General features: G+C 36.2%; 2 protein-coding genes across 14 annotated transcripts; one reads left to right on the top strand and one right to left on the bottom strand.

Moving 5' to 3' along the window:
• Window positions 1-486: 486 nt before the first annotated feature.
• On the top strand, window positions 487-2,974 carry LOC122567573 (nucleotide exchange factor Sil1). The gene is made up of 4 exons (XM_043726261.1): window positions 487-816; window positions 1,225-1,505; window positions 1,578-1,840; window positions 1,917-2,974. Exons 1-4 carry the CDS (start codon window positions 693-695, stop codon window positions 2,614-2,616), a joined length of 1,368 nt encoding a protein of 455 aa, XP_043582196.1. The 5' UTR covers window positions 487-692; the 3' UTR covers window positions 2,617-2,974.
• A 40-nt stretch (window positions 2,975-3,014) lies between these two features.
• LOC122567581 (zinc transporter ZIP13 homolog) lies at window positions 3,015-16,951 on the bottom strand. 13 transcript variants are annotated; one of them, XM_043726369.1, is made up of 7 exons: window positions 12,645-14,370; window positions 12,463-12,551; window positions 12,006-12,358; window positions 6,826-6,936; window positions 5,262-5,530; window positions 4,611-5,172; window positions 3,015-4,510 (listed from the first exon to the last, which is right to left on the bottom strand). In XM_043726369.1, the coding sequence occupies exons 3-7, from the start codon at window positions 12,055-12,057 to the stop codon at window positions 4,332-4,334; spliced, it is 1,173 nt and encodes a 390-aa protein (XP_043582304.1). In that variant the 5' UTR covers window positions 12,058-12,358; window positions 12,463-12,551; window positions 12,645-14,370; the 3' UTR covers window positions 3,015-4,331. The 13 variants fall into 13 exon arrangements, with proteins under 13 accessions (XP_043582304.1, XP_043582226.1, XP_043582247.1 ...); XM_043726291.1 differs by lacking the exons at window positions 12,006-12,358; window positions 12,463-12,551; window positions 12,645-14,370 and adding exons at window positions 15,505-15,581; window positions 15,654-16,951; XM_043726312.1 differs by lacking the exons at window positions 12,006-12,358; window positions 12,463-12,551; window positions 12,645-14,370 and adding exons at window positions 15,505-15,581; window positions 15,654-16,950 and having other exon boundaries at window positions 5,262-5,527.
• Between the last annotated feature and the right edge of the window lie 746 nt (window positions 16,952-17,697).

The raw sequence follows: 17,697 nt of genomic DNA, 5'->3' as shown, positions 1-17,697 counted from the left end.
AATGTAACTGTTCAAATTCACTCTTTTTATCATTATTCTTTGCCGATAAATGTAAAAATCTCGCGCAAGATAACAAAAAATTAAGCGTATTAATTATTCCTAAACAGAAGGTTATATATATATATATATATATATAAGTACATGCTGATATACATTAATCCCTATTTGATGTAAACATGGAAGATTTAATTATTGAATTTTTAATAAAATATTATTTCTCCTTCAAAATAGTGAAATATGCAACTATGTAATTACTTTCAATCCTTTTTCCCTAAGAAAATAATAAAGAAATTTAGTATTATATATTTACGAATGTATATTTTTGAAAAGTACCAAAATATTTTGTCTATTATATATACCAATCTCAAGTAATTATTTAAAAACGACTAATATACAGTAATACAATTTGAATGAAAAATTTGGCAACGTTGTACTGAACGACTATTGGTCTACGTAGGCCCTGGTGGCAACACATGAAACTAACATTGACACACTAACTGAATAAATATCGGACGCAACACGTGAATAATACTTAAATTGAACAAAAGAGCGATGAAAGAGACCCGTAGGAAAATTGAAAATTTTCTATAATACAGTTAACAAAATATCATTAAGAGAATTTTAATAATTTTATGAAAAGTCATTGCCGTATCTTGAGAAAAGTCGTAGCCCTCGGTTAACCACAGGAAAAGATGAGAATGCAATCCAATACGATTATTCTAACTTGTTTACTTTTGTTACCGGTAGTTCTCGGAGACCTTGAGAAAAATGAGACGACATTTGTACCAACTCGAGAATGGCAAACTGTGAAAAGAGGTAAGCGAACATTTATTTAATTTCGTTCTACGTACATTTTGGGACTACTTTTTTACGCAACTGATTGTTCTCTTCCTAAGACCACGTCAGTCAAATTTGACATCGCGGTTTCTTCGAGACAATATGTCTGTAGTATTCAGGCCATTTTCTTACGTGCAGGATTATGCAGTTTACAAAATATTTTTATGTAAACTTCTTATTTATTATCATTTCGAATATCTGCAGCTTATTCAAATACAATATTTTATAACTTATACCACAGTGACGTATAGAGAATTTTATTTAAAGGTGCAAATAGATTGGTCATTTACTTCATTTTTTAATTTAATAATTTAATTATTCTTTCATAAAAATGATATCAGTTTATGTTCTTATTACATTCTCCTTTCAATTCATTTAATCCATTAGGTACATCTATACCTGCAGGATTACATGTGCGACACAATTTTGAAACTGGAGTAACAGAAGCTAAATTAATGGACGGTAAAAATTTAGAAAAAAAGGATTCAAACAAAAATTTGAACGGTACGAATACAAATTCTATAATATTGCATCCCGAGAACACAATCCTCGAAGAAAAGGATCATGTACCAGCAGAAAAGACTGATTTGTTTAATTACTCGATCGAAGAATTGAAGGATAGATTGAAAAAAATGAAACAAGAGGGTGAAGATTTTCCAGAAATAGATGTAACTACTTTTAACTATAGTCTTTGTATAACGTATAAGGAATTTGTTTAAATCATTTATAAATATTTCTAGATTGAACACTCAAAAAAAATAAGGCAAAAATTTAGAGACTATGAAGCTTTGAAGAAAGAATTTAAATCATTTGAAATAAACTTTACTGTTAGTGATTCGGACTTGTTAAGTAGCTACATTAAAAAGTTTCAACCTTATAAAAATAGAGTCACTATGGGAATTTTAACGACTGTAGAAACAGAAAGAATTTTAGATATTTTGTATAACTTAGAATACCTGCTTCATCGCATTGATAATGCCAAAGTTTTTGCTGATATGGAAGGGTATGTATAAAAACAATTTTTTTTTCTAATGAAATATCAACATCAGAGTCATTTTCTCACGATTTCTTAATTGCAGTATGAATAAAATTATATCTCCGTGCCTCAATGGAACAAACAACGAAATAAAGATCGAAGCTTTGAGACTTCTGGGTGCAGCTGTCCAATCTAATCCTAAAGTACAATTAAAAGCATTGGAAAATGATCTTGTTCAAAAACTTTTACACATATTGTCTACAACTAGTAAAACAGACTTGAAGTCAAGATGTCTCTTTGCTTTGGGTGCTCTGATAAGGCAGTTTCCAATAGCACAAAAAGTGTGGGTCGATCATGGAGGAATAGAAATATTTGGACAAATTTTAGTCGATGGCCAATTACAAGTACAAATGAAAGTTATGAAATTAATCAATGATTTAATTGTAGAGCGACAGCATATAGAATATATTACGGATGTTGCACAGCAAGAACTAAGAGTACGAGCATATTCTGCTGCTGACATTGAGAGAAAATTATTAAAATATTCATATTGCGATCACTTAAGCAATTTAATGATAACAAGCTTCAAAATTGATCTTAGTGATTTGTTGAGAACTAATTATGAATTTCTTAAAACTATTTCTGATAGCATGATCACTGCTGCTCCCATCTGTATCGACAAGTGGAGAAAACATAAAGACGAATTTCTTCCCATTATACAGCACATACTGGATTTGCATCATGATTTAAATATACTAATAGGTATGCTTCAAACAATCGAAACTTCTCACGATGAATTATAGAAAGAAAAGAAAGATATGATTAAACGTTTGTAATGACTGAGCTTCAGTATTTATTTCGTGTCGTGTAGATATAATTGTACAAAGTTTTCATGTGCGATGAAGAAAATCGCATGAATATTTTGAATATTGACCGTGCATATTTCATAAACATTGTTGTCATCAGATTATTACCAGTTTTAATGGATGGATGTACAATGTATCATAAGAAAAGCGTGTGTGTATATATACAAATTAGAAAATTATTCTGTACATATAATATGTAAGAAATCTGAGTTACCCATCCAGTAAATGTAAATGAGAGTGTCATGTCTTTTTATGTTTTAAGAATATTATTTAATAAATTATTTTTTACTATTCACATTTGTTTCGTTTCATAGAAAAAAAATTGTTCAAAGATATATATCATAGAATAAAATACTTTATTTACAAATAATAGTGATTACATACGAACAGTTTGTTCGTGAAGTCATAGTTTATAGAAAATATACTTGCCAAGTCGCTGATTAAACTAGCTTCGTAATTCCGAATTTCTATTTACATGTGCTTAAAAACGATGCTCATGTATTAAGGTTTCTGTTGTAAAAGAATAATCCTTTAAGTACAAGGATTGCGTTTTGTTCGGTTTATAAAACCAGCACCTTTAGATAATACACGAGACTACGGAGAATAGATGGAATCTCCGTTCGATAACTCATCTAATTCGTAAACTTCTCTAAAATACTCGAGTTTACACAATCTTTCAAATTTTATTAAATACAATGACTCTATATCTACATACCAATTTTACAGATTTTACATAATATCTTCGCATATTGTTCATCATCAGGAATATGTTATATCCTCCTTTCACAATAAGGTAGTTAAGGGTTCAATACATTAGGAACTTAAAATATACATTTGTCGGAATGATCGAACAAACCGATAGATGTACCCACAAAATATACTATTTTTCTTTTTGTGTAATTTACAATCCTTTTTTTTTTTGAGTTTCAATTTTTTTAACAGTAAACGAGGAAGCATAGACATTATGTACACGATGATGTTTTACAATGTGAAAGTCACACGTCAATACTGGTTTCACAGTGTAACGCCTAGATAACGAAGTTTAAGTGCAAAATAAGTCGATATCATAGAAACGGAATAACGTTTCATGCAACAAGTTTTCGATTGTTTATGGAGGAACATACGTATATTTATGTATAAACTATGCCAGGTTTGTAACAGAGTATCCCTTAATGCAACAATATTGATGGATAATACCGAATTGCCGATAATACGATCCCCGATAAACGATCGAAAAATATAAAAGTAACTTGTACAGATATCCCTGTTTTCTTTGTCTCTCTCTATCAGAAGAACATTAATTACCGCAGAAGGAGATCGACGTTATTTTTATTTATCGAATTATCTAAACGTGAACGTATTTCAAATATACAGATGACTATGAAGTTTTATATGAAACTAAAATCAGTACAAAAGTAATTTCTACATGAATTTGGTCAGTCGTTAACCGTCGTTTTTCATTTCCTTTGTCTCCCGGCGTGGATGCACCATCATTGAGCAACAAGTATTACGCGGTAGAATTTCTTATGGCAAATTCGAATGACTTGTCCCGACACGTGTCAAGGATTAATATAATAAAAACTTACACTCGACACGTGTCGATATATATCGACAAGTAGTACCTAATGCTATTGCTAAACGAAGTAACTCTATTAATCGAAAAGAATCGTTAAGAATGCCATAATGGTAATACCAAGGAGCAACGCGCCTATTTGTTTCAAAGATTCTTTAGGATTAGTAGTTTCCTTAAGCAGTTCGGGTAAAATGGTGACCATGCTGATATGAAGGAAGCCACCCGCGGTGAAGGGCAATATCCAACCTGTTTTCGCTCCTAAAGAAACACAATAGTTACAAATCTTAAAAATGCATATTCATTGAGCGAAGAAATTCTTAAGCCGTTTTCCTTACAATTTTAAAGAAGCGATACTTACCTACTTCACCGCCAGAGAAAATTATTGCGGACATGGCTCCAAAAATGCCACCACTGGCTGTGAGAAGCTGCGCCCGCGCAGCATCCCATCTGTTGAATCCACTGCGTAATAAAATTGCGAAATCTCCGACCTCGTGCGGAATCTCGTGTATGAGAATAGCAAACGTGGTGAGAGCACCCAAACGGAAGGATACGAGGAAAGAACCGCCTACAGCCAATCCATGAGTAAAGTTATCTATGATATTGGCTATTAGATTAAGATAGCCAGTTATATGCTTGGACTTTTGTTTCGCAACAGTCTGTTCATCGCTAGAATCTTTGCCCGCTTTGTCTTTTTTCAAATAACCTCTCGACAACTCGGTTGAAAAACCATTAGCGTTCTTTGCAAGTTTCTTTAAACAATCTTTTGCCTCGTTCAGCGGCAAACCTTTTAGGGTATTCGACAACTCGTTGCACATTAATACTGGCTTTATGCCGTTGCTAATGAAGCCGTTCCTATGGTTATCTTTGAAATCATTTGACAGTTCGGAGTATCCGCTTTTCTTTTCTAAGAAGGGTCGCAACTGTAAGAGTAATTTGAATTACTTGTATTAGTATCGTGTGCAAGAACAATATATTTCGATCGTACATTATTTTAGAATCGATGTATCACCTCGTTAATGGCTTTCGAAAATTCATTGGGAAGTCGCTTTGAAAAACCGTTCTTCGGATTGCTTCCGATCAAATTAATACAGTTGTTATTTTCCATCTCCTTTTCAGCTTCGGTGCTAGTTTTTTCGCATAGTTCTGTGTTGTTTATGGACGTATCCTCGATTTCAGTTTCTTGCTCGAAAGCAAACAGTTTCTCCACTATGACGAATACCAAGAAGCCTCCTAGCACCCATAGACCGCAGGTCATCGATGGATGTCTATCATCCGCTGCTGAAACAAAACGACGTAACTTGCACAGATACATGTAAAGCGATTCTAGACCTTAGAGAGGACGACACGGTCATTTGGAAGAGAAAAAGATGGCCAAGGTAACTGAGAAATTGTAGGTAGACTAGAAACGAGCCAGTTTCATTTAGGAGAGGACAGCTGGCAATTGAAATCCGCAACTGAAATACAATAGGGTTTGAGAATGCCGTTTGAATCGCTCATAAAGCAGTCAACGGAGGTGAAGGATCGCCTCCAGTCATGCTTAGCATAGATCTAATATGATGAATTGCAGCCTGAGACCAAAGTGGTCCGTAATTTAAATATATGATCTTCGATTGAAATTTGTATTGCTGCTTATTCAATACGAGTGGTATTGTAAAACCAAAAATACACCGTCACAAAAATGGCGAAGCAAAAGAAGAGATTCATCTATTTTTAGCAGGAATCATTTCGAAATCTTTAATGCTTCTTTTATGTTATACGATACTCCAAATTTTTGCAGAGGAAAGATCGATAAAACCAACTGTCAAGTCCGTGTGTACGTGCATGCGAATTGCATATATATAGTTTACGATTAAACGACATAGCGAGATCAGTCGAGTTTCACGCTCGATGCATGGATATTGCGTCGATCGATCGATTCTTTAACGACCTCGACTTAATCTTTGACACTATTCTCGTATATTTTGTTGAAACTTTTTTCTTTTATCTAACGCTAGCACCACACGATAAACTCGTGGGTCTTCCCGAATAGAATCGTTCAAGGCTGTTACCCCTTGTAACTTTCTCATTACATAACTTTATAGTACACATTGTGTATTAGGTAATGTTTCGTCAATGACGTATAAAGAACTAAATTATATCACTCTAGAAACGTTGTTATTCTTTGTACGTTAGCGATAAGTTTCGCGTGTGATGGTGTAGATTTCGTAGCAATTCGAATTTGCCGTATGGTTGAACATGTTTGAAAGATTGCAACACGTTCGATCGAACAAAAAGTTCGAGAAAGTTTTGGGGGAAGATGGGGATAGAAAATGTACGTTGTTTTCGTTTCGAACACTTCATACTCAATTATGACAAGTTTCAAGATTCTCCGAACTCGAAGAATGAAAAAGAATAGAGGAGAATTTTGTGCCAAGTTTGTTCGTGCGAGCTTCGTGATTGGTTTGCTCGTTATCTCGCGTATGATTCGCCAAAGCAAGAACGAGCCACCAGTTGATGATAGTTTTTTATTATCTGCCAAGAGTGCAGCTGGCACCACTGATTCTTTTCATTTCCTTTCTGTAGTATTTTCGTACCTTTGTTCAAAGAACTGTTCGCCCATGTTTCCGGCAGCAGATGTAGGAAGACGTCGCCCAGAAGGCCACCGACTGCGAAGCTCAGCAATACTTTCAGCGTATTAGCACTATCTGTAACATAAACAGGGTCGGCGTTCTTAAAGAAGATTCTAGAAAAAGAAGCAACATTTACGAATTATTTTTATATCGATCGATATAATTTACTGTTATAATTATTATCGTATAAGTTCTGCGGAAAAATTGATAAAATTATAGATAGAACATGGTATAGGATAAGGAAAACAATTACACGTCATTGGATGAAAAAGTGCAGGAGGTTGTACGTAACAGATCGAAGATGTTCTAGAAAATTGTTCTAACTCTCCTCCTACGCACGTACGCGTCTGTGCACGGATGGATGGTCGGCCTTTCCTGTACGAAGCCGATAAATTTAAAGCTAAATCGGGCGATGTTAACAATTTTACCATTGACTGAGTTTCTTTATGGGCATGGATACTTTCGTTAAAATACGATTTGGCCCTTATCTTCTTTCTCTTCGCTAATCAATGATAATCTAGAATGAGCGAACTCGATATAAAAATATATATAGAATATCGAGTTATCTGAATTTTCGATTAGGCAAACATACAACAGTTGAAATTTAATCAGACGGTATCTCATTTTGTGCCACATGGCCAATTATACTTTGAAAATAATAATATTACATTAAGATAAATAATAATAAAATAATATCCGAATTCAATTATACTTGCTAGCTCATTTACGACCACAATTCGTCATCTGATGGTACATCTCATTTCATCGTAGGTTACGTAAAGCGTGTTATTATCTTTGTTCCCGAAAAAAAATAGGCGGGGGTCTAACCGTTTTATTTAATCGTAACAATAGGCGTTCAAGAAGTTGCAATTTTTATTAAAAATTGAGTGGAAATAATTTCATCGTTTCATTGGAGACGAGATAATTATTCGATAGACCTTGCTCCACTTGTTGTAGAAAAAAAAAGAAAAAATGAAGTAGACTGGCCTCGATAAACAGCCTGAGTTTTTCAAATATTCAGATTCAGATATTATTTTAATAATTTCACGCCAAAATATCTGCATTCCTATTTCTGTAATGAAGTGCCAGGAGAGATACGCAACAACGATAACGGTAATATGCAACAATTAACAAGTCTGTTTTCACAATGGTCGATATACATATTTTTTATTAATTGGCCTTTATCACGAATAGCTTTCGTTAAGTGGTACTACTTATTTTACGCGATAAACGCTTATTTCGTTTAAGGCGACCAATAAACTTTGGAGCCTGTTGGATACAGTAACCTGTTATGGAAAATTCTCGTTGTTATGTAGATGTGTACTGCTACGGACTGTCAATTTACACGTCTAACATGTTCGCGAGTCTACAAAATCGTAAAACGTGTCCACAGAGATGAAGAACATTCGCCGTAGCGATAAGCAAACTAGCAAATAGGCGTATCTTGAAAAATCTACCGATCAAGGATTAATTAATAGAAGCAGTATCATCGTTTTTCCGACATACGATATTACAAATATAACTCGCCTGTCTAGACCTTCTTTTCGATGGAAAATTTAGTTTTCGAGTAATTGTCTCGTTGGCAACGCGAACCTTGCACTGTCCTCGTAATCGATATATCGGTTCAGCAGATTATACGTCTCTCAGTTGCATTTAAAGCGAATGAGCATTTACATACAATATTACACGTGTGTCGCGCTCGCTAGAACTAAACGCCCGTCGATCAACCAAGAAAAAAGTTATATCATTAGCGTCGTTAAGCATCTTCAATAGCCACCGTAATCGTAAAAGCGTTGCCATAACACGGTTTCGCAATCGACCATGGGAACAATAAGTCGTTAGTAATAAAATTGAGGACGAAGCGCTGCCCAAAAACGATCGCTGCAACGACAAAACCATTTCTCTGTTTCCTTTATAATAATGACCAATTAAACGAACGATGTCGAGTAACGGGAGCTTGTTTTCGCATGTTACGCAACTCGCATATTTTTAAATAAACGCTACCAGAGGTAGAAAACCACTTTCTATCATTTTATCATTTCGCGAACAGAATCTACAATATTCTCAGTGCGAGAATTGATTGCAAATTATTAATAAATAAATAAAAAAAAATTGAATTACAATTACAATTCGTTTTGAGTTAAAAAAACTTCCGAATCATCGTGTACGCGAAGAAATCAAGAATTAAGCGTCGCCCGAAAAGATTATGATCTACGTAATGCCAAGTAATATATACGACGTTACTGTTCCCCAGTTGCGATATTCTGATTTTGGAACACGCGATGATAGCGAAATTAGAGAGAAAGAAAAAGAGAGAGAGAGAAACAGACCATAAACTTTAAGAGCCAACGGAATTCCCCGGAATTTATATAGACGTACAATCTCTACCAGTTTCTAGAGACGTTGTTTGGCTGCGATTTCATTACTCAAATCTAACAACGCCAATCTCTCGATAAACTGGCGAACGATGACGATGATGCGTATTATCTTTCGAATTCCGAATTGCATCGCGCGATAATGAGTATTCATCAGTTCTACCTCTCTGAGTTTACAAGAAATTCCTCGAATCGTTTGAGAATCACGTCGCGCCTTTTCCACGATGAAATACCGATACAATGTTGCAAATTGTTAGTAGGTATTCGATGTATTTACCAGGAATACGGAGAATTTGCATAGATTAGAATATCGATTGTGGTTTCATTTAGTCATCGTTATGTTCCTGGAGGGAAAACGCGAATATAAAATTGCAGCAGCGTGATCGAAATTGCAACGCTTTGATTGCAAAAACTGTACTTATTCATAGAAATAGAATCGACGGGATAAGTGACGCAATTTAGAACAAACGTTATGAGTGAATAGTAAACATGATGGCACACGATGGAATAACTACAATGTCGCTACAAAGTTATCAACTAGATAATTCGATAGCGTATCGGGAATCGATCAATAGAACGTTGATGTTCATTGTTTCCTTTTATTTTTCATTGTTCCGTATCGGATAAATCATATCTGCCGATAGTTACGCAAGATCAGCGACAGGTCTTTCGCTGGTTTTCAAAACGCTATATATCGACGAAGTTATCTGAAACATACGATCGGCTTTTAATTATATTTTGAAAAGTAATCACTGCGTTCTCTGAACACGTGACAAACTATGCTATTGCAATATCAAACAATTAGGTACCTTGTTGCCTGAACGTGCCAAATACTTCTTTCTCGGTCTCCGCATTCTTGCCATTACGAGGATAATTGCACGGATGCACAGGAAAGAACGTCTGATAACAAGCTATATGCGGTTGTGAACGATATTAGAGCATCATCACTATGTAGAGCACTGGCGGTGCATGATACTAATTATCTAACGAATCATTTGAAACGCAATCCCCTAATTGTTCGCAATGGAATAATTAATTGACTATCAAGATATCGAGCACACTGAATCCAACCATGAGACAAAGAGGTCGTGCGTAAGGAAATGTTTCGCGCAAGGTAAGAAAAACTTGGCCACGTTCTTCGCGTGAATTTTGCCAAGAAACGCGGTGAAATGCGATCGTACACGCGAAATTATATAGTATATAATATATTCACAAGGAAACGCGGTACGTGTGTCGCGTGATTCTAAAATAGAAAAATCGATCGGATGGCGTGTAGAAGCATTGAAAGAAATTAAACGCGCGATTCGATGCAGCTGAAATTGTTCGTCCACGAACGAACCGCCTGTCACAATCTAATCGTGATCGGGTTGAGCGAAAGAGAAATGGAGAACGCATCTGTGAACGCAAATCGTGGAGCAGAGCAGCGAGACACGCTCGATAATAGATTCGTTCGAGAACAGTCGTTCTCTCGGTTAAAACGAGGGAAGCTGTTTCGTTTCGCGCGCCATCCACGCGATCATTTCCAGATTTGTCCGTAACAATCGTTCCGTTCTAAATGGAATAATGACGATGTAGACTTAAACGCGTTAATTCCCCGAGGCTTCGGACGGCCTTTTTCATCCAAACTTTTAATAGGTCTAAATATATGTTACTAACAACTCGAACAATCTGTTTCACAGACAACGATTTCAATTCATACTTTGAAATGACTAGTATTTAGATGTAACTGATAAGAGTGTAGCATCAGAAAGATAATAGAAGTCGGTAGTAGTATAAAAGGACGATCGTATCGGTAACGGAATGCGCGATAGGAATGCCGTTCATAATGAAAGATCGAAGGTTCCAGAGGATACACGTAAACGAGAATACAGTCCGATCGTTGAATGGCAGAAAATCGGCTTACGCAACCTTGCATCATCGATTTGCAGTTTCGCGATGTAAATGGCTTTTCTCAACCCCTACGCGCCGCTACGAATGAAACAACAAGAAAGAGGACAAACTCTTAAACGTCGATGACCAAAAGCGATGTTTAAACTGGCCAAGAACGAACAGGCGTATGATTCACGTGCCTCGCGATGAGATATGGGAGAAAAGGAACAAGAAAGATCTTGTTCGAGTCATAAACGAGAATAACAATTCGCTTCGCTGCGAGAAACTGTACGGCTCGGAGAGTCACAGTCGCGTTACAGGAAACAATTTAAATTCAGTTTCGCTAGTTGTAATTTGCCGTTTAAATGGACCTACGGCTATTGATCGTGCTTTGCAAGTAAATTCTAGAACACCCTGCGAAGACCCTGCAAGTCGTGGATTTCCTGTCAGACGTATCGCAAAACCGCGAACGATGAAAGCGTGAAAGTGAAAAAAACTGCCTTGAAATTATCGTCAACTAGTTTTGCAACGGAAAAAGTACAGCAGCGTAACGATTAATTTTTATAGTTTCTCCTTTTTGTACCCAAGTATAATGGAAGATGGCCAGTGAAAGTCAGCTGCAACAGCTGGTCCGGTCTTTCTTCGACGGGAGATTCTGAGATGCCCTTTGTAACCCAAGGGTCCCCTGGGATCTCAGGTAGCAAGTTTCCATGTAAAAATGAATAGGAGATACGGGTTGACGGGTCACTATTGTAGAAGAAAAGTTAAGGGACTGACCCAACAAAAGATTTCAAACTTGCTCGTAGCGCTAACGTAATCTTTATGCAAACAAGAAATAGTCTGCATAAATCGACAAATTAAAGAAATCTATTTCGTATGCAGTTAACGTTAAAGTAATACCAATTTTCACGTAATAACGTGCGAAGTGGCGTCGAAATTGCCTGGAGACCATCTGCCTCAACTACCTCGTGTCCTTGAATTCTTTCTACCGGTTAAAACGACGTTACACATATATACAACGTGCAATCCACCCACGGAGGAATTGGAAATTTCATTCGTATTCTTCACTGTGTCCAACAGGTTCCACGACCTTCGGCGTACAGTGTGTGCCACGGTAAGCCATTCACACACGTGAACTTTACACGTTGGCACGATCCGAGCACTTCTGCCGTCATTGCTTCGATTCGACCTTTTACCTCTACGTCCTCCAGTCGATTTTTGCAAGCTCGAAGACCGGTTTCACATTCCCTATCCTATTTGTTAAAAGTGAAATTTTCAAATTAGTAATTCCTCGTTTATTATATATTTTCAACTAATTAAAAGAATAGGCAAAAAGCAAAAAAAAAAAAAATCCCACCCTGTTACGTCGCGTGAGATGGTCCGTGCGACGTTCTTCATTGCCTGACCTTCAAGGCCCAAGCACCATTATACAGATCTTCAATAAACCTAAGGCCCCACCATAAACTAAATCTTATTAGCTTGCAGAACCTTTAATCCTGCAAGTATTTTCGGTTTATAGCTGGTACTTAGAACAGTTACCTTGACTTTTCTAACGAAAAGTGTGAATATCCAATCCACGTTCTTAGTTCAAAAAGCACACCCACACCGAGTTTTCCTCCGTAATCAGACAAGAACGAACTTCACTTGTTCTCATAACGACAGAGCAGTCACTTCGTCTCTATACTTCGTCTACGACATCAAGAGGGTCAACTCAATTTCTACTATATCTACTACACCAGGAGAGTTTTACTTCTACTACATTACTACATTCATCCGTAAGGGCCTTGCTCTACTACGACAGAACATTCAGTGTATCTCTATCGGACCTTCATCCGTCAAATAATCGTCTATGACATTTATATCACACACAAAGGCGTAAGTTTTCGTTGCAATAAGTTGTTGGAAATTTATAAAAATTATAACCTGTTAATCGCAGTGTTATACCACATCAGTAACCCCTATTATCCTAAAAGAAATAAGGGGATCGATCTGTTCGTGGTGTCGATTATTATAATCGTAACGGGAATTTACGACTTCCGTTGACTTTCTCGCAATCGCGTCTCCCCGCGACTGATCGAAAATACCCGAATAAGAAAATTTGAAGTTTGAAAGGTTAAATAAAAAGGTTTACTTCTTTTCGATATTCGTCTCCTAAAATGAACGTAATTTGTTGAATATATACGAGATCACATTTGCATTTCCCGCTTTGTTTCCTAGTTTACAAATTTCATCGCTACAATGCATGCCATCTCCACGCAAGTTCTATGACCTTGTCTGTTCACATTGGCGTGGAACAAGAGTCATCGCGCATTAACACGGACCACGGATTCTGTTAACGTGTTTCGTACACACAATGGACCATCCTGTCTGCATTTTCCTAATTTCACCTGGTATCACTACGTAACGAGACGAAACAACGACTGCTACTCTCGTCGACACGTGTAACACTAGAAAATATATCTCTCGTTTCACAGATCGGAATTAATCCTCGGCCACTGACATCAGGTCAAAGCGAAGTTTCGTCATTTTTTCCCTGACCGGTTATGGTAGGCGCTTTCTTTGGGTGCACGATCCGGTATTCCGTCGTGAATCTTAAATCCATCATCAGATTGGCCATAATTCTATCTTTGTAATATTTTTAATATTCAAAGGAATCTATCACGAATGCAAAATATAAAACGTTTTATGTAGAAACGAAAGAAAGTGACTCAAATATACAAATAATCTTCCGACACCGACACGGTATCAACTGCATGCGATTCGAAGAAGGACAAGTATTCTGGCGCAGTTTGTAGCACTCCACCGAGAGAGACAAGATTATGTTTCAAGAGAAGCCTTTGGCACGATGCATGGGATGGCTGGGTAAACAATATGCGCAGTATTGCGCAGCGGATTCTTTCCACGTGGCCGAATGAGTTTCTTTTCGAGCACTGGGAAGAATTCTTTCTATTCTACGTAATAACGCGTCATTATTTTTACCTCGTCTACCGTGGTGTCGTAGTTTTCAAGGAACATGGCAATTTTGTATACACAAAATTACAAAATTTTTTTCTAAGTAAGAACGAAGAGCATGGAGATATTACAAACAATCGCTAGGAGATACACAATGACGTTAATTTCCATCAATTTGCGTAATCTTCCTGTTGAAACACCGTTATCTTTTTATTCCTAGAAGAACTATACGATTAAATGGATAGAATATAGGAAGAAAGCGTGTAACAAGCGTGTTTTTCTTGTCTTTCGAATAATTCTTTTCGATTCGATTCGATCGAGCACACGTTTCTAATAAAATCAATGGTAAATGATCTTATTTTCATACATTACGGTAAACAGGATACTGACCATACTGACGAGCATTAACACGGTTGAAGAGTAAGAAATATAACTGTCAATCTGACGTAATCTCTTGCAAATGTATACGCTATTCTTTGTTCGCGGACTATTTAAAGAATACACTGGAAAAAAAGATCATACAATTATTTATAATTTCATAAACATCCGTACTATAGAAGTAAGAATTTTAAATCTGTGAAATTTATTATTGCTTCGGTATTCGTACTATTAACGATATATCTGCAACCCATATCTTAGGGTCTAAAAAACGTAACGAAATAGCTTTCGTGTAAATACGTATATATTTGCGTTTATCTTACCTCGAATACAACAATCTCGTATTCTTGTCAAATAGCTGCGTAGTATACTGACATTATCGGGGTTACATGACATATTACACTAAAGTTTGCTGGAAAACATTCTAACAGCAGCGATCACTAAAAAGTAAAGATAAATATATTTTAAACGGTACACGACTTATTGATATTGGGCAGTATTTTTCTAACGGATTTTAATGGTTATTTGCAACGAATATTCTGCAAAACGATTTGTTACTTCTGCAAATGATCATTGAATCTTAAAGAAAAATATCATCCTACGCTCACGCGATAAACTACTTATGCAGACCCTTATCACCTTTATTTATAATATTTTATTGCAAGTTAGTACGGGAAAGACTGATTAGATAACTAATTAGAATTTCATTAAAAAGAAATGTGTTAATTTCATTAGTTCTTATTAATAATCTAATCTTCCAGCAAATAAAACGTGATTCAAAGACCACACACGAAGAACACGCTTGAAGAACACATTAATTAATGTTGAAAATTTTCATTGGAGGACTTCATTTGTTTACTGTAAATTTATACGCGCATGTCATTTATATATGTAAAAAGAAGTCTCTACGTAAAGTTTAAAATAAAAAAAAGTAAAAGCATTGTATTAACCATAAACATCGTGCTATAAAATAACAAATTACTTTGTTGGCACAGATCACCTGTATTAAACCTATTGTGAAGCTATTTCCCGCGTGCGCGGTAAAATGGAAGTAAACTGTATACATAACCTCCTTTAGCGATAGTCAGAATGCCTTGCAACAGGAAAACATCATTGATTCCATATGAATCATTTAATAGGTTCATGCTGATTAAAGAAAATAACATGACAATAAAGGAAAAAGGGGATCAATTGCGTGCCATTGAAGAAAAATATTACCTCCAGTCCTTAGGTTGGCACCTTCTTGAATGGGGATGATAAATAGGGGGAAAATACCAGTCAGTCCAATCAGGGTACTTCCAAGCAAAGAAAACAGCCATGGTGTGTTATCGAAATATTCCACCGTCGTCTTCCACGGCGTCCACATCTCTTCTGCGATCATTTCATATAAAAATCCGATAGAATAGGTACAGTTCTGTTGCATGCACATGTCTGTCGCCATATTTGTGCGTCGTGTATCGAACACCGAACTTGTCAAAGAAACACTTATCTTTTCTCAATCTTTTTGATTCTTTGGTTTCCTGCTTGATGTTATGATCTTTATCAAAGTTCGTTGGAAATGTACTAAGCAAAAATCACAAGAAATTTTTACTTTCGAGGTTTGTTTATGTAAAGATAACCTCTGCCGAATACCTTTAAGAAAATACTTGTATTTTTTCACTGGTTAAACGTGTAGAAATAACACTAATGTTTGAAGAATATCTCGAGCAATGAAACGTCAGCTGTTGAGGAAAAGATTCACCAAGAAAAGCGAATGTTTGGAAATCGTCGAGACAACGACAACTGTGCGCCCGACTAGCCTACACTGAGGACTGAGTACGGACGCTACAAATCAGACAGTCGCCGCCTCTACCAACGTCGTCGATTTTGTCGATCAAATCAAGCCTCTTGTTATTTCATACCGCTGCGATGCGGGGATAAGAGCTGCAAGATCGGTCCTCCAATGATAGATATCAAAATGACTCTGTCCGACGATGTATTTCTCTGTACGCCTTCTTCTCCTACTCCTTTTCTCTTTCTTCAATATGTAACTTCTTATTCGACTCGCATTTGTCACGATAGTCTTTCATACCAGCGAAATCAGGGTATAATGCAGATTGACGTTCGCCTTAGAATATCAGCAGCAAAATGCAATCTTGTCTCTTGGTCTTCTTACCTTGTTATGTCTTTAATCAGGGTACTCAATACGCTGTGGAAATTTGAATCACTGACGGAGTGAAGTGGTCACCTTTGCCGCCACAGCTGATAAACACGATTACACAACAGCATACAGTATATGCTTGGAACATATGTATTCGCGAGAAGTTGCGACTCTTCGGTTCCTATATTTTTGGTTATATAGGTCTCAAACTGGTAGTGTGAGCACACAACGAGTGTGACACTCACCGACCAACGAATAGAATTGCAATGTTGTTATTCTGTCCTTTTTTTGTACTCTCAGATTATTTTGCTAAACAAGAAACAATGTGTTATATCACCCATTCACCACAACGATGCAACAGCCAATGAGTGTTGCAAGGAAAGCAGTCCTTTTTATAGCTACTAAAACACTCCACCAGATTGCTCTACGTACGAAACAGAGACGAAAAACATGTCTGCCGCGGATGAAAAAGATAAACAAAGGATACAAGAGGAAAAGAGAAAAAGGAAGCGAATTTAAATCAATGGAAATGAACTTAACACAATTCAATGACGAGACAATAAAAATTGCTTATTCCAAGAAAATGTTTTGAAAAGAGTAGACGAGAAAGGAAAAGGAAAATACATTTTCATCACTATCGAAGTTCATAGAGGCGCTGCTGTACTTCCTTACAAATCTTTAGATATGCATGCATGTATATACTGTATGTACATGTATAGTATAGATTACAGATATTACACGTAAATTAAATGCGAAGTAAATTGAAATATGACTTTTAGTACCGAAACAATTATGTACAACTGTAAGAGAGATAAAAGCTTTAGAATTTTTTGCATTTGAAATATGTAAAGTACTTCATTGAAATTTTAGAGTACATAGATTTAATTTAACATTCCAATTTTGCGCAAAATGGCCTCCACGTGACAACTAATTTCATTGTATCAAGTTACTTTTTTTGGTACTTTTATCGCATTACTTCCCCGTATTATCTGTTAATAGATGTGTATATATTTCGATTGCATCGTTGCCAAGATAAAAAGAATATTCGATTTTTAAATACTATGGACGTACGTAATTATACGACGTGGCATCTTTTGCAGATAAAATTAAACGCATATTGCT

Source organism: Bombus pyrosoma, linkage group LG1 (assembly GCF_014825855.1).
Source record: "Bombus pyrosoma isolate SC7728 linkage group LG1, ASM1482585v1, whole genome shotgun sequence".
Lineage (NCBI taxonomy): Eukaryota > Metazoa > Arthropoda > Insecta > Hymenoptera > Apidae > Bombus > Bombus pyrosoma.
Note: the sequence above shows the minus strand (reverse complement) of the source record. Positions and strands in the feature narration are given on the sequence as shown.

What these genes read in the sequence shown, in the direction of transcription:
- LOC122567573 (XM_043726261.1), top strand. Translation starts at nt 693, where the DNA reads ATGAGAATGCAATCCAATACGATTATTCTAACTTGTTTACTTTTGTTA. An exon ending in ATGGCAAACTGTGAAAAGAG is followed by an intron (nt 817 to 1,224) that starts GTAAGCGAACAT and finishes TTAATCCATTAG; the next exon opens with GTACATCTATACCTGCAGGA. An exon ending in AAGATTTTCCAGAAATAGAT is followed by an intron (nt 1,506 to 1,577) that starts GTAACTACTTTT and finishes AAATATTTCTAG; the next exon opens with ATTGAACACTCAAAAAAAAT.
- LOC122567581 (XM_043726272.1), bottom strand. Translation starts at nt 15,876, where the DNA reads ATGGCGACAGACATGTGCATGCAACAGAACTGTACCTATTCTATCGGA. An exon ending in GAACAGTTCTTTGAACAAAG is followed by an intron (nt 5,531 to 6,825) that starts GTACGAAAATAC and finishes GTTTTGTTTCAG; the next exon opens with CAGCGGATGATAGACATCCA. An exon ending in TTTCGAAAGCCATTAACGAG is followed by an intron (nt 5,173 to 5,261) that starts GTGATACATCGA and finishes TTACTCTTACAG; the next exon opens with TTGCGACCCTTCTTAGAAAA.